At 42.0% G+C, this 16,624-nt stretch overlaps 1 protein-coding gene across 8 annotated transcripts in view; it reads left to right on the forward strand.

Annotated features, from left to right (window-relative positions):
• SEMA3D (semaphorin 3D) overlaps positions 1 to 16,624 on the forward strand; it is a 147,335-nt gene that overhangs the window by 112,002 nt on the left and 18,709 nt on the right. For all 8 annotated transcript variants that reach the window (XM_030014225.2, XM_041123965.1, XM_030014223.2 and 5 more), the window contains exons 12-15: positions 6,845 to 7,067; positions 11,259 to 11,347; positions 13,159 to 13,200; positions 14,457 to 14,614. In XM_030014225.2, the coding sequence (XP_029870085.1) occupies positions 6,845 to 7,067; positions 11,259 to 11,347; positions 13,159 to 13,200; positions 14,457 to 14,614 (512 nt within the window). The remainder of the gene's footprint in view (positions 1 to 6,844; positions 7,068 to 11,258; positions 11,348 to 13,158; positions 13,201 to 14,456; positions 14,615 to 16,624) is intronic.

Below are 16,624 nucleotides of genomic sequence, written 5' to 3' on the forward strand. Positions count from 1 at the left end.
GCCCAGCATGTTGCTTTTGTCCGTTTGAAGAGTTTTATGTCTCACCTCTTTCCACTCTAGATCTGAATATGGCCCTGAGCACCTGAATTCTTTGTGCTTTTTTTTTTTAAAAAGGTCCCTTACAAGCCCTCAGATTCTCCTGTGATCTTTTTAATCTTTTTTTTCTCTCTCTGTTGCTTTTTCTCCCTTTCTTCAGTGAAACACCTTCCTTTATTTCTCCTGCTAATCCAGTGCACAGGCTGATTGAGATGTGGTGTCCATCCCATTGGGACTTGGCTGAACCACAGAGAAATACTGCCTGCCAAAAAGCCTCCCCCTGTCCTCCCGTCTGGTTAGTTTTGCTGCTTTAATAAGCGTGTTCATAAAACATTGAGGGTTGCACAGGTTTCCCTTGTTATTTTTAGACTTATCTTCCTCTTTCACCTGATCTCTTATGGGATAGACTGCATTCTTTGCTTATCCAAATCGTCTCTCCTTTGATCTCCCCACTGTAAATGGGGCTGCTTAATTAAGTGAAATGTTTCACTTCATGGGTTTATTTTCCTGCAAAAGCCTCCTCCACCTCCCCTTACTTACCAACCTGTTTTCCCCAACATGAATCACCTTTCAATTCATAGCGGCCTTTCGAAACGCTGCGAACCTGGTCACCTTTCAAGCTGTCAGAAGTCAGCAGAGAATTACGAAGTGCCACCTGCAAAGTCAAGTTCACTCACCTAGCTGGTCTCAGCTCAGTTAGCTTCAGATTAATGCTCTCTTGTGTCAGCCTTTTCTATCAACATCACAGGTGTGTTAAATGGAAAAGCAATACAAAGTGCTCAAGACAAACACTGGAACAGGGTAGAACAAATCTCGCACATCCAGTGGGATGCAAACTCTATCTTAAAAAAAAAAAAGAGGACTTCAATTTATTTGTAGGGATTTTTTGTTTGTTTTGTTTGTGCTTTTTTGTGGCAGGGGTTGAGTGAGGTTGATTCCATTTAAAATTTGTGCTGTTTGTCTCCTGCAGAACCTGACTCATTCCCCTCTACCCTACCCTCTTCCAGGCTTGCTGCTGGAAGGTTAGCATCGAAGTCTCCCTGCTGAGTGTCCAGTCCTTTTGGCACAACCCATCCATCCTGTAGAGAAGCACTAAGGCTTTTTGGAGGCATGTCCAAATGCAAAATGTATTGTGCAGCTCTGATCAGACTACAGAGAAGACGCCACATGGTACTTAGGCCACTCGGGAACCCGAGTTTCATCTTCAGAATGGCTTATGGTTGAATCTCCAATGGCACATAAGCTGTCATCTAATCCACAGAAGATCATAAACCTATAAGTACCCCATTTTTAAAGTACTTCTGGGCATCTTGGAAGCTCACACCAGTCCTTAGTGTTACATCTTAACCCCTCAGGATTCAGACTTCATATTTCTTTATAAACTCTACAAATATAGTTGAATGTGTTGGGTGTGTGAGAGGACCCCTTTAACACAGAAGAGACTAGTTGAAGTTCTTCAGCTTCTCTGCTTTTTCTTGATGGATCAGTGATAAAGGAACTTACTTAGAGCTTGGAAAACTTTACATCATAGGAGAATGCTGACTAGAAGGCCATATCTCCTTGCTTATTAAATACGCATTCACTGAGAGAGCTTGGGAGAAAAGGACCATGTGGTTGATTCATTCCCTCTGAAGGAGGGTCTGGTGCTCCAGTTCCTACTGCACTTGACATAAAGTAGAGAGCTTTTCAGAGGAAAACAGATCTTCTCCCTTCCTGGTTAACATCTGAGTAACATTCTTACTGCTTTTGGCTGAGCTGAGAGATAATTATCCCATGAAAAGTGAAACACCTTCAATAGGAAGGAGCGAGGAGCTCCCAGGATGGCTCTGGTCCACACACCTGGATAGGAGGGACACCTCCCCTAGGAGGGAAGCCCAGACCAAGACATCTAATTCCCCAATATGGGAGAGATTTAAGAAATATTTTGGTCCTTAGTGTTTCACACTGGCTACTTCAGATGGTCCCAAGAGAGTGACTTGCTGGTGTGGTGCCTAGTTCTCCTTGTGAAATGCATGACAATTCCCAGCCTGGACATTGCAAAATCTGCCAAGCAGATGCCTACTGCACTCAATATTATCAAGTCCCTGTTGTGTGTCTAGCCTATGGGTGTTTGAGTCTCATTGTTAAGTGGGTTTAAGGCTCAATGTGACAAGTCACTTTTAAAACTGGGATTTTCAACACACTTGAAATAGAAACCCTTTTGAAGCTCACAGGGAACAGCATTCCGGTTTGAAACTGTCAGTAGACAACAGCACTGCTGAACCACAGAGGCATCATTAAAAGAAAAGGGTATTTTTTTACATACCTTATAGCTAGGTTCCCAAATAATTGTCACAATTTCAATAGGTGTTAGATCCAGCAGCTCTTACTGACTTCACTGGATGGTGTGAAGCACTATGCATTTGGCAAATTGGAGGTTTATTTAGGAGCCTAACTTCTGGCACCAGCTTTTGAAAATCTTGGCCAAGGTTCCCACATAATGTTAACACAGTCACACCGTATGTCTCAGTATTGTGCGAGATCTACACATCCAGCACTCTGCTAAGCTGCAAATTTAATAAGACAAGTGAAAAAAAGAGAAAAGCTTACATATGTGCCGTGTTGCACACAGTGTGTATTTGCTTTTATTTGAGAAAGATTAACCTTAATTTACCACCTCCTGATTACATTTGGATACAAATAAAAGGTGAGGGAATAAAAGGCATCTTTGTAGATCATCTGGGATCAGGACTTAGTCTAAGGTGATTATTGACAAATCAAGCTCACACAGAGGGCACTGGAAAAACTTTAAGTAACTACTGAATTCATTCTTTAAAAGTTTTGTGCCACAGACTTTATACAGCAGTTGAATAGAGATGCCCTTAGGACTTCCAGTTCTGTTTCTATTGGGTTTTTTTTCTTTGTTTTGTTTTGTTCTGTTTACTTTTCATTTCTTAACATGTATATTTGTATCAAGTTATCATTCACGGCAGTGAAGGCCTAAGAAACCTCAGAAGAATAAATTATATGGTGAATAAGTTTCTTGCAGGATTCTTATCTAGCAGTACTAATTTTACTCATTTCATGTGATTCATTTTTCTTGATGTCAGCTATCAGGAAGAAAAGCATCAAATCTGAGCTAGTTGTTTAGACTTCTCTATCAGAAAGAAAAAGACACCTTCTCTGTGCAGTTCACACACAGCCAAGATAAGAATCTAGGGCAGGTGAGACAAACCCCACCCTGTTGCAAAAGCAGAAGATGCTGAGAGAGCACAGTGATGGTGTTGTAACGACTTTTGTGGATCCAGATTCTCATGTAGTCCACGTGAAACAACCCTGCCAACCTACTCCTGTGACATTTGCTGGAAATGCAAATGTCTTATTGTCTCCAGTGGGAGATGTCACGTATCTGAGACAGCATCTGGTGCTGATGATGTGAATAAATGTCCTCTGTGAACTGGGCAGAGAACACCGATATCATTACCACGAGGCATGCAACAGGATGTGAACTCACATTTTCAGAGGTGAAAGGCTGCTTCACTCACACACTTGGCCATGCAGCCTTGACCATCATACATCCTATTGATTGCTACAAAAGGAAGCACAAGCCTACAGGAACTGTTCTGCAACGATGGGTGGACACAGCTTTAAACAGCTGCCTGAGGACTTTGCCAATGGGTGGCCAAAATGAAGTTTTCATTCCCTTGCTCCATCTGTCATGCCACAGTGAGTGACGCCTCTGGAAAGAGCTCCCATGTCCAAGCATAACAGGGTCACACCTGCCCAGCTGTTCTTGGTGGTCATGCTGTCTTAGGATGGGATCCAAAGCCCGCTGAAATAATTGGAAAAGGCCCTGTTGACTCAAGCAGATCTTTGGATCAGACCCTTAGTCCTTGTTTCTACTAAATTAGCTGCGCAAGCTGGCAAAGATTTCCCTATATCCCTATATCATGCATGGTAGGGTTTGGGCCTTTGGGATTACTGTAACAATTTATAGTTCTATATTGGTAGACATTTTAGCCTAGTGTTTTCTAGTAAGTGATGTCATTGCTCTCCTCTTCCTCTGTTAATGCATTTTTGGCAAAAAACTAGGACATCTTTAAGACCCATGGGGCTACTCCCATTTTTCACATAGAAATAGACTTCTGGGATTGAGCTGTGAATAGCTGAGCAATCAGCAAATTTCCAGAGGATGCAGACTGTAACTCAGAGTAGCGAGTGAGAACATGAACCACAGAAAATGCACATATAAAGGAAAATCAATGTCTAGTACATAGTGAGGGGGAAGAAAGTTATTGCATGGTTGGGGAAATGAAGAAGTGAACTTGTTTCTCATACTGTTTAGAATAAATTGATGCAAAATTTTGATCCAAGGGCAATTAAAGCATGTGTGTTTCTTTCTATTGATTCCAACAAACTTTGGTTCAATCCCTGCAAAGATAAACATGCTTTTGATATCAGTAGCGTTTTTGAGGTCTGATTCTGGTATGAGTGGCAAAGACTGAGACCTTTGTTGTTCTAAAGGTAGGGGGAAATGTTCATTCCTGAAGTACTTCTCGTGTAGCAAGTGTGCGTGTGATTTGGTTTCTGTGTAGTTATTGTGCTGTCTGAATCATTTATCCTGTATTATGGTTTGTTTTATATTTTTACCACAAAGTCTAAGATCTAAATTTTCCTAATGCAAAAGTTTTGGATAATGCCAAACCTTACATACTGGAACAAATACTAAGTGCAAGCCTTTAACTGGCACCATAGATTGAACACGTGTCAAACTGGAGATGTGGGAATGTGAACTAAAGTCTTCTCTGTTGAAATTAGCCACGAAGGAGGACTATAGAGCAACTGCACCACAAATCTTAATTTTCTCCCGGCAGACTACAAAGGTGTTATTTAACCACATTTCGTTCTTCACAGACTATGTTATGGCTCCACCTGGCAGGAAACACAGGGATTACTTAGTTAAAAGTAGTGTTAAAAAAGAAGCATCAACAGTTTATATGTAAAAGGATGTCACCAACTGGAATAGTGTTTCCAGTTTGTCTTTTTATGATCCAGTATTTGTACTGCCCCATTAACACATCTAGATGCCTCTGAATTCAAAAGAGGCTTTCTCAGACTCAGATTAGAGGCTAAGTGTAAAACAAGGGATGGAAAAGAGATAGAAACAGCCAGGGGAAGGAAAGCAGAGATGGGTGAGTATGAGATGATGGGTCACCAACATGATTGGCCTTGCAAATATGTTCCTGGGCTCACCCTGAAAGGCACAGAAGGGAAAAATTGGAAGGAGTTTGAGGAGGTAGGTTTGTGGGTAGTCTTCAGGCAAGATGTGTGAGAGCCAACTTACTTTGTGTAAGCCAGAGAAACAGCTGAACTGATTAGTTTGTCAGTATGGGTCTAATAGAGGTGGGAGCCAACCCCAGCAATAAATGAGTGACGCTGAGGAAGTGGCTGAGGGAGTGAGCGCTGTAACAGTTGTCTGGACCAGAAAAGGATGAGACTGTGCTGTTCAAAGCCAGAGAAAAGGATGCTACAGCACCTGAGCCATGGGGCCGGGGCAAAAGTTTCAGCTATGTGGATGAGTAAGGAAAGTCACTTCTGAGAGATAATAAGATACAGGGATCATCCGGCATCTGGAGAATATCCCTTTTTTAGAAAAAAAAATTAACAGGAGGCATAGGAGGTGCAGCTCACTGAAAAGTTATAGCTTCTGACTGCAGGCCATATACAGGGAAAAGATAGATGTGGGTGTTTCAGTCTGGAAAAACGAATATGGTTAAAGCATTTACCAGGAGCCTTCTGCCACAGTAACTCTGAGCATATCTCCCAAGAGCGATCAAGCCATTAGTCTAACATCGGGCCATGCTGGTGGGGCTCTTGCCCAATTCTGGCTCACTGCATCAGCAGGGCAGAAACTCAGCCTCGATAAGAGGAGCAGAAAGACAAAAAGCAGAAAAACCGTGAGAAGATGCCGCACTTTAAATACTTGCCATTACCCCAGAGTAGCCACCGGAGGGCACTCTAGACTTGCTGTTGAAAGTCCTTTCTAGGTTCGTTTGTTCAACATGTAGGAAATTTAACTGTCTGTTGGTACCTGTGCCTTCAAATGGAGAGCCAGACAGCATGACAGGGGTCTCCTTCACTCCAGACTTGATATCCTTGTCTTTGTAAAATATCCAACGTGATATTTAATTCACATTTTAGCCAACATCAAGCAGACAAACTCTCTTTCCTAATGCTGTCTTCCTTTGCTGAGTATCTTAGAGAAGCTAAAGTTCATATCCCCTCTAAGTTTTAATTTATGTTAGCAACATCTCTGACTGAGAAAGAAGAAAAGCCTATAGGAGTTTTTCTTTAAAGCTTGTATATATCTATAGGTAGGTGCAGGTATGGGCATATAACTAACAGGAACTTAATATTTATAATTCTGAGTTGTAGTGCAAATGAGTGAAACAAATTAACAAGTTTTGCGTGTTTTTAGAAGATAAAGGAGAATAAGTGGGAGCAGGATAAAGGAGAATGAAGATGAATGGGAAGTGCTTTTGAGGAGAGGTAAAAATGAAAAGAGAAGAGGAAAGAGTGGAGAAACGAGGGGAAAAACGTCCCTTTGAAGAACCAGAGGAGCACACATTGCCAGTGTGCTCCCATGCTTTCAAAATAACACCGAGCTTTTTCAATTGTAAGTCAAATTACCAGCCATTGGCAAATGTGCTTTACAAACCGATATAACTGATCTGGACCAGGTAGCTTTCCTACTACACGAAGAAACCTGCTGATTACTTATATTCCTTTGCTAATATTCCTCTCATCTTGTTCTCTCTCTTTCATTCAGTGTCCAAGCAAAACCTATGATCCGCTCATAAAGTCTACCAGAGACTTTCCCGATGAAGTCATTAGCTTTATTAAACGCCACCCACTGATGTACAAATCCGTTTACCCAGTGACGGGAGGACCGGTTTTCACTCGAATCAATGTGGACTATCGGCTGACGCAGATTGTGGTGGATCATGTCATGGCAGAGGATGGGCAATATGATGTTATTTTCCTAGGAACAGGTATGAGAGAGGACTTCCACTATCATTCTGCACAAACCACATCCTTTAAGAACACTTTTACTCCTGTAGGTTCTGAATAAACCTGTTGATTAATATCTTTTTCCTACACATGCAGCTTTGGGAAGCATTTAAGATGCTCCTGATTCTGTGCCAGGACTTCATGCAAATGCTAAGAGTAGATTAATTTGTCAGCTCAAGAAATTGCTACTATTGGGATTTTAATGCCTCCTGGTCCCTAGGTGATAAACCAGTTAAGGGTCAGAGTACCTGGACTTTCTGGCCCTCTGACTACTGTTCAGTACTTGTCTTTACACTACATGGTTGTCCAGCTCCAATTCCTGCTGGCAGCACATCTATAACCAATTAAAAGAAAAAAAATTAACCTTAAAAACTTCAAGGAGTACTTCCTGTTATCAGTAGTGACATGGTGCTTCAGCATTAAATCTCATGTGACATTGAACAGCTAAGAAAGATTTAAAATTGGGCCTAAGGCAACAATTCCACTTAAATACTTTTAAAGATATTACTTAGCAACGTGAATAGCTCCAAACAAGAGGACCAGAATTGAGCAGAGAGGTTAAACTACTCTGTCAGGGAAGAAACCTGCTTTGCAGTTTTTCTATGGATAATTATGTATCTCTTTACATTTTTATGATAGTTATATGCCTTAAGGAAAAAGTCTAGCTTTACCATAGTAATTAAATTTAGAATCACTGGATGAATCACTCAACAGCATGGTATGCTAAGAAACATTAACATACCTATTCATAACATTTCTGAAGTAATAATCTACAGTCTTACTCCACTGGAATTTCTTGTTCTTAATCCACAACTTGAAGTTCTCTTACTAGTAATAGGTCTTATAAAGCACTTCTTGCTGGTAGATCTGAACACTTTACTAAGAAGGTCATTGCCATTATCCGCACCTCACAGCAGGTGAAACTAAGGTACGGGGAGGTGAAAAGGTTTATCCAAGGGCAGTGGATGAGCCACTGACATGAGCTGCAGAGAAACTAAGGTTTCTGTTTGAATCCTACCGCAATGCTAAATTTCATGTCATATAGTGTAGTTTGATAGGTATGGATATTCTGAGGTGATTTGGGGAAAAGAGTGAATTGTTACAGAGCATCGCCTCTTAAAAAGTGTGGGTTGTCTCAGCCTTCAAGAGTTCCCCAGCTGCGTTATCACACACATGAGTGCAGAGGTAGTCTCTCTTGTGGACCATTTATGTCTTTCAGCTCAATCTCTCTCACTACTCTTGTTTTCCAAAAAAAAAGATCGTGTGAGAGTCCCTCTATGATCCCCACAAGTCAAGTACAGTGGTGTCAGAGAGAAAAGCACGGTTTCATAAAAAAGAACATTAAAGTGCTGTTTGCTCCCCTGCTGCCTGAGAAGGTTAGGAATAAGTTTTAGCAGTGGTGGTGGAAAATACTTGTTGCTTTCTGAACGTCATCTTTCATATAGTCAAAAGAGAAGGAAAGGGAATACATTCCCAACTGTGAGATGCCTAGGATTTGGGAGTACTCACTAAAACTTACTTTTCCTCTGATAATAGTGAGAAAAAATAATTTAAAGCTTAGCTGTCTGAAAAGATGAGTTCACTAGTTAAAATGGACAAAATATTCTTTTAGTGGCTCGTGGTGGTTTGACCCTGGCTGGACACCAAGTGCCCACCAAAGCCGCTCTATCGCTCCCCCCCTCGGCTGGACAGGGGAGAGGAAATATAATGAAAGGCTCCTGGGTCTAGATCCTAGGGGGGCATCACTCACCAATTACCATCACAGGCAAAACAGACTCAACTTGGGGAAAATTAACTTAATTTATTACCAATCGACTGGAGTAGGATAATGAGAAATAAAACCAAATCTTAAAACACCTTCCTCCCACCCCTCCCTTCTTCCCGGGCACAGCTTCACTCCCAAATTCTCTACTTACCCCCCGCCCCAGCGGCGCAGGGGGACGGGGGCTGGGGTCAGTTCATCACATGCTGTCTCTGCCGCTCCGTCCTCCTCAGGGGCAGGACTCCTCACTCTTCCCCTGCTCCACCGTGGGGTCCCTCCTACGGGAGACAGTCCTCCATGAAGTTCTCTAATGTAAGTCTTTTCCATGGGCTGCAGTTCTTCATGAACTGCTCCAGCGTGGGTCTCTTCCCCGGGCTGCAGTCCTTCAGGCACAGACTGCTCCAGCGTGGGTCCCCCGCGGGGTCACAAGTCCTGCCAGAAAACCTGCCCCAGCGTGGGCTCCTCTCTCCACGGGGCCACAGGTCCTGCCAGGAGCCTGCTCCAGTGTGGGCTTTCCCATGGAGTCACAGCCATCTTGGGAGGCATCCCCCTGCTCTGGCGTGGGGTCCTCTCTCCCCAGGCTGCAGGTGGAGATCTGCTCCCCCATGGACCTCCCTGGGCTGCAGGGGGACAGCCTGCCTCACCGTGGTCTTCCCCACGGGCTGCAGGGGAATCTCTGCTCCGGCGCCTGGAGCATCTCCTCCCCCTCCTTCTGCACTGACCTGGGGGTCTGCGGGGCTGTTTCTCTCACATGTTCTCACTCCTCTCTCTGGCTGCAGTTTCTGTTGCACAGAAATGTTTTTCCCTTCTTAAATCCATTATCCGAGAGGCACTACCACCATCACTGATGGGCTCGGCCTTGGCCAGCAGAGAGTCCATCTTGGAGCCGGCTGGTATTGGCTCTGTTGGACATGGGGGAAGCTTCTAGCACCTTCTCACAGAAGCTGCAGCTGTTGTCCCCCACCTACCAAAACCTTGCCACACAAATCCTATACATGGCTATAGAGGTTGCTTTCAGATATTTGCTATCCTCCACTATAAAATTTGTCATAGGAATAAAATTATATTGAGAGACCAGCAACTAGAATATTCCCAGTTTAACTGTTACTACCCAGCACCAATGTTAATTCTTGCAGAGTAAATCGTCGGGTTTAGGTGTCAAGGCCAGCATATACCATGCAGTCACTAGGTGGCACTCCATAATATGCAGAGATTTATTTATCTTCGGTGCCTTCCTTAGAAGTGAGTTTTCTTTTGCAGAAGCACATGTTTTTGTTCTACTTTATCCTCTACATTCATCTTATGGAAAAAATAAACTTGAAGATAAAATTTCAAATATTATGTAGATAGACTGAATACAGATATACCAAATAACCCAGGAGATTTTGAACAGCAGCAGATCAGAAGCTTATTATATGTTTGAATGTATGCAACCAACTTGTACATAGGCAGGCTTTGGCAATTATGTCAAATAAAGAAACAAAAAAAAGCTCTAATACATAAGGCAAACCAAAATACTTTTGGCTTTGATTGATAATATGACCTTCAGTAGTTTGGGAAAACAAGAATGAAAATCTGATTCTTTCCATTATAATGTATTATTTTTCATCATTTTGATACTATGCATAGTGCTTGGGACTAAGCTGCGTTGTGTCCTTTCCCTGCTGCACATCCCACCACCCAGCCCACCTCCCCTGAGCAGTTTTTAAGGGTTCTTTTTTAAGGCCATTCAAGATTCACCGGTGTGTAATGGTCTGAGATGAAATGAGCAGCTATTTCTTTCACCAAGCAGGAATTCAGTTTAAAATTGATGAATAGGTTTAATTTTTAAAAAATTCTCTAGATAACTCCAAAGAAGTAATTTCTGTCACGATTAAGTTAAGATTTTGATGTTGAATGGAAATTTTGTTCAAAAATTTCCTTAAAATTAAAAGATAAATGAAAAAAGTGCGTTGCTTAACTCCCCACATTAAAATGAAACCTACTTCTGATTAAGGTGCTATACTGGATGAAAATTAATTCTATAAAAAAGAGGAAATAATTTTCTGCCAATTTAGTCCCCTAAGCTGGATCTCTTTGGGGTCAGATGGGCCCCAATTCTGGCTCAAGGAAATGTGCCGAAACTTCTAGCTGGAAGCATGGACGTGCTTGTCTGAGTTTGTCTTTGTATAGCAGGAGGGTTAGACCATCCCTGCCAGACGCAGCCTGCAATTGTGTTGGCTCAGCCATACAGTAAAACCATAAATGTATTGTGTAGAGCTGTGTAGATAGCAATAGAGGCAGATAGGGATAGATGTTGTTTGAAGGCTACATCCTTGATGCACTAGCTTTGTCTTCAGGGGATGAAATGGAGCGGCACATATGTACTGAAACATAAGTGTGGGTTTTACATGATGAACATTTGTTTCAGACATAGGCACAGTCCTGAAAGTTGTGAGTATCACGAAGGAGAAGTGGACTAAGGAGGAGGTGGTCCTGGAAGAGCTGCAGATATTCAAGGTAAGCATTAACAGACACAACATCAATTAAATATTATTCAGGGGACTTTAAGGCCCAAACTGGCTTTGTCTGTCTGGTTGTTTGTTTACTGGAACTCATTCAGGTTTCCAGAGGGACACTATGTAAATTTTTAACTACTTTGGTATTCTTTGGGTAAGTCAATTTAAAAATGTCCAGAACCAAACAGACCGTGATTTTTCAAACCCATAGAAAGTCTCATTTATCCTTCCTTGTTGTAGTTTGAAATGTTGTTATAAGCTCAAATTTTTTTATTAGAAGTATTTTCTTTTTAATGCCAATTTTTCTATTGTCTCAGGTTTGGGACTATTCTTAGTACAATTATAATTTTTTTAAAACAAAGAAACAAACAAAATTCCACAGATACAGAGAAATTCTTTAAAATAACAACTTTAGGAATTGAAAACATAAAGAAAATAAAACAAAGTTAGTTTTGATCATCAGTGTGTTTTAATTTATTGGTGAAGGCTGACTCAACGTTTTTGACCATTTTAATTTGGTTATTCTGGCTGAGTGATAAAGAAAAGTAACTGGACCCCTGCTAACACCAATGACTTCTTCATAAATAGAGCTTGTAAAAAGCCCAAACCTCCTTTCTGTTGTACAGGCACAATTTCTGATTAACCTCATTGCTGGTGAGGGAGCTGATGTTGACATACCATTACGGTATGAAAACGGAGACCTGTGTCTTCCCTACTGATTTTCTTTTCCATTTAGTAGCTCCTTCTTCATTCTTTTCATTCTCATTTTGCTTTTTTCTCATTCTGTATAGCTATTTTTCAGTTTTCACCTTGCTTTTTCATCAAATTTTATCTGCATCTGTGGCATTTTGATTACTTTCTCACACATCCTCTCTCCTATGTGCTGTATGAAGTTTTAGCCAGAATTTCTGCCCACACTAAATGAATTTGGGACTTAGAGACAGTGTTTTCCAAGTGTAAGGACAGCATCTTTAATAATTATCTCAAAGATTATATTTCTCCATATGCCTTTTGATATGTCATGTATATGATGAAGCTTTGATTTAAAGGATCTCCATGTCTTCTTCCCACCGTCTTGGACACCAATTATAAATATCACCTTGAAAATTTCAAGATTACTCAGTGGCCTGCCAAGTAATCAGCAGTTTCATTATGCGCACCAATTTGCTGCATTCTTAAAACATAACGTCAAGGGCAAATGTACCATATCATATTTAAAACAAAAAAAAAGGTTATTTTTTTTTCCTGCTCAGCAGACATTCCTTCACATTTTTATTGGTGACATTTATAACTGTTACCTCTATGTTTTTGAATATAGAAAATTGAAGGGGGTGAAGGGCTGAAAAAACATCCCTTATTTCCTCGAACTGCATTAACATTAAACAATAGGCTTAGATTAATCATCTTCTATTACGTGATAGATAATACTCTGAGCTTTGTCCTGTTCTTACATCAGTCACTGGCAAAAAATTCACTGTCTCTCATAGCAGTGAAATACATCCTGGTGCAGAGGATCTGCCTATGTATCCCTTAAATGCTATCTAAGCCTTTCAAATAGTGCTTAATAAGAACTTAAGTTGATGTGAAGGCTCATTGCCTGTCTCCAGGATGGGATAGACTGTGAACTCGAAGAATTAAAGTCAGTTGCCTCATAAGCAGCAGGGAAAATTTATGGGAGGTATTTTTGGAAGCATAGATTTAGTGATTTCTGGTTTTTTGTTTTTAATACTTGTTTAAAACAAGCAAATGGATCTGTAATTTTATTTACTTTTTGTATGTTAAACTAATATACCTTACTAATTTGTTTTTCAGCACCCTTCGTTTATCTCAACCATGGAGATTTCTCTGAAGCAGGTAATCACAAGCTCGCTTAATTACTGCGGGATATATGGTACACTGAACACTTAGCTTGTTATTTTCCGGTGATGCCTGTTACTTACTGGCCAAGCTTTCCATGGATGACTCTTAAAATGTATCTGAAAGGAAGGAGATATGTTTGAACTTGTTTGCCTGCCTAATTCACATTTGCTTACAAACAGTAATTTGTGTACCCAAGCTGGTAATTATTCACGGAAACAAATCTTTAGTCATATGGTAGTGGGATTTGTGAATGAAGTCAATTCACGTTCATTTTCCGGACACTAGAACTACTTGTCTCTTTACAATCTAGTAATAAATTATTATTACTATTATTGTTGTTATTTTTATTAGTAGTCAAGAGAGATCAGGGCCTCACTGTGCTAAAATCTGAGTGCATACAGACTGAAAACCAGTCCCCCTCCTCTAAAACTGCAGTCTAGATCTGGGTGGTCCAATCCTGGCAGTCACGGGAGCCAGTCCCAGTTGGGAATCTCCCAGTGGGAAACGGTTTTATGGCAGCTCCGAGCTCTGTGATGGCTACGTGCACGTTCGGGAGGCAGCGTGACACCAGAGCCATCCCTCCCTGCCCCGCAGAAGTGGCCAGGGCAGCTCCGGCACAACATGCTTCCCTCACACGGGAGGAGGTGTTTTGCTGTTCAGGCATGCACAGCACAGCTGGGTCCCATCTCCCCTGAAAAAAGGTGGCAGGCCAGCTGGAAGTATTGCATGAGCCAGCTCCGGCTCAACAGCAAGCACCGGGACCACCCTTGTCTCAACAGGCAATCTACTCGCACGTTGGGGAGAGGGGAGTAATATTATCCCCATCCTACCTAAGAATCAGAAGCAGAAGATGAAGTTTTGTTCACACGTGGTCATCCCTAGTTCCCAGATTCTTAATATCACAGCTATCCAGCCACTTGTTTTTAAATGTGTTATTAAACCATTCTTTCCATGGTTTGCTTCCGATTTTTTACTACATCACAAATCTAAAGGTGTAAGGGTGTTAGGTGCTGGTGTCTTTCCAGGACTGCAGTCCCCTTTTCTCTCTGCCGTCTTGTCAGGGATGGATGGGGTCTGGCCAGTTCACACTGAGCCCTGAGAAACATTTTACAGTAAAGGAGGAATCCTCCCTCATTTTGTGAAATCTGGGACAAGGTTGAAAGTCTCCAAGTGTGGCACTGAAGAAGAGAACTTTTTAAATGGGCTACTTGGAGAATGCTCCTAATTCATTCGCTTTGCCTGATTTGCAGCAACAATTGTACATTGGTTCCAGGGATGGATTGGTTCAGCTCTCTCTGCACAGATGTCACACGTATGGGAAGGCTTGTGCAGACTGCTGCCTTGCCAGAGACCCATACTGTGCCTGGGATGGAAGCTCGTGTTCCAGATATGCCCCCACTTCTAAAAGGTAAGAAAAAAAACACAGCGTGCTGTAAAAGATCTTGCTGCCTGCAAGAATTTTAGAGGTTCCTAATCAGAACGTGTTGCCTTTTTACTTAGCATGTCATTTGCCTTAAAATTCGATCATACCCTGGCCATGTTTCACATTTCTACTCGAAAAGCTGTGAAGACAACATAGCTTTGTTTAAGTGTGTGTGACAGTAACTCGGCTACTGCAGCTAACATCATAAATCCATCACTTTTTTATGCTGAATGCTTTAAGGCACAAGATGCTAAGATGGAGGTCCAGGTTGTGGTTAGCTCTGCCTGAGATGCAAGAGCCTCTCTTCAGCTTCTGACTTTTGCATAGAGCACCACCGTAGTTATAAAGCGGAGTTTAACACAGTATCCCAGACTCTTCAACGGTAAAATGCATTTAATTCCCTGATCTAAACAAACAATTGCATTTGTGGTCTAGCCATGAGAGGGAGACAGAGATTTGAGTGCTGTGATTTGACTGCATCCAGAGCAGTTTTTCCACAGTGAAAGAAGCTTCATCTGAACTTTCTGTACCCACCAGCCAGGACAGCAGCATGAATCTGCATGGAGGGAGAGCACACTGCAGGCTCTAGCAGTGCAGTGCCTGAGCTGCTGGATGTGTCTCGGAGTTTTTGGCTGATTTAGCCAGAGCTCTGAGCTCGCTCGTTGAGCCAGAGTCCTTCATAGCCTCTTCATTCCCCTTTGGACGAAGCCTTCCTGACAGTAATTCTTGCAGTGAGGTTGCAGTCTGATCTCAAGCTCTGGAAAGAGACTTTCTGCCTTAGGGGTTGCAGGGCTGGGACCTGAGCAATTAGACAAACCATTGAAGTTAATGACTCATAGGTTATCATGTCATGGTGTCAAGGAACTTTATGCATTTTCCCTCAAAGGCAAAGCAAACTAAACTCAGAGAAGCATAAATGAAAGGAGAAAAGCAAGTGTTCAGGCTCACTGCAAAGTTAGTGACACATGAGGCTTGCTGAAGTCTGAGGTGGGCTGGGACACGGAGATTGATGGTCCGTGCTTTTTAACAGATGTGCAGTTTGGTGGGAAGGCCAAAAGTCTGTGGCTCCAAAACAAAGGATGGGTGACTGGCCTTGGGAATCCTCCAGTAGATCAGTTACTTGAATATTTTTCTTCTGTGTAGCAGCCTGTGCTTCCAGCATGTCTACAGCTTTTACCACAGCGGACAGCTTGGCCTCGGGAACCTGCTCGTCTGCCGAGGCTTTTCTCTGCACGTAGGAGGTCCCACTCCGGTTATCTTCAGTGTGGCTGTGAGGGAGGAACCAGTTCCTCCCTGGGTCTCCAATTCTTCTACTAAAAAAAACAAAATACAAACTTTTTTTTGTAGCTCTTGGGAGATATATACAATCATCCACAGAGGAAGAGTTGGGGGTTTTTTTTAATGCTATTACACTGAAATTACACTAAATCACAGTGAGTTTAAGTAACACACACAGAGATTAGCAGGCAAGTTAGTTGTGGAAGGGAGCAGACCATCTCAGACCATTGTCTCAAGCATTTTTTCTCTCCATAAGATGAAAGATAATCAGATTTGTCAAATTTTTGTTACCAAACTAAACCGTATGCTTTTCTCTTTTCATTTTAATGATTGGTTTACCAGTATTACTTTGGGCTGATCCGGAGCTCAATTTTGAATATCACCTGTTGAACCTCAGATGTTTTTCATGTCCTACAACATTAAGGATGTTTTTAGGTATTTCCAAGACAGTCCACCCCTTCAGGAGACCTGTGCCCAATGCTCCTAAAGCAGGTTTAGATGCTCTTTCTGTCACTATATTGCGTGCTGCTTATGCTAGGCAGACTTTTTTCTCTTGCTTTTTCTCTTTCCCCTCTCAGTGGTTTTCCCAAATCACAGGCCCTTCTCTTGATGTCAATTGTACAAATCTCTCTAGGCCACATGCTGCTTTGAGGGTGAGGCTGGTTTTAGTTAAGACCGTAATTGTCAGCAGTAGGGTGGGAGCAATGCGAGTCCACA

The sequence above is a fragment of the Aquila chrysaetos genome, chromosome 5, assembly GCF_900496995.4.
Source record: "Aquila chrysaetos chrysaetos chromosome 5, bAquChr1.4, whole genome shotgun sequence".
Classification (NCBI taxonomy): domain Eukaryota; kingdom Metazoa; phylum Chordata; class Aves; order Accipitriformes; family Accipitridae; genus Aquila; species Aquila chrysaetos.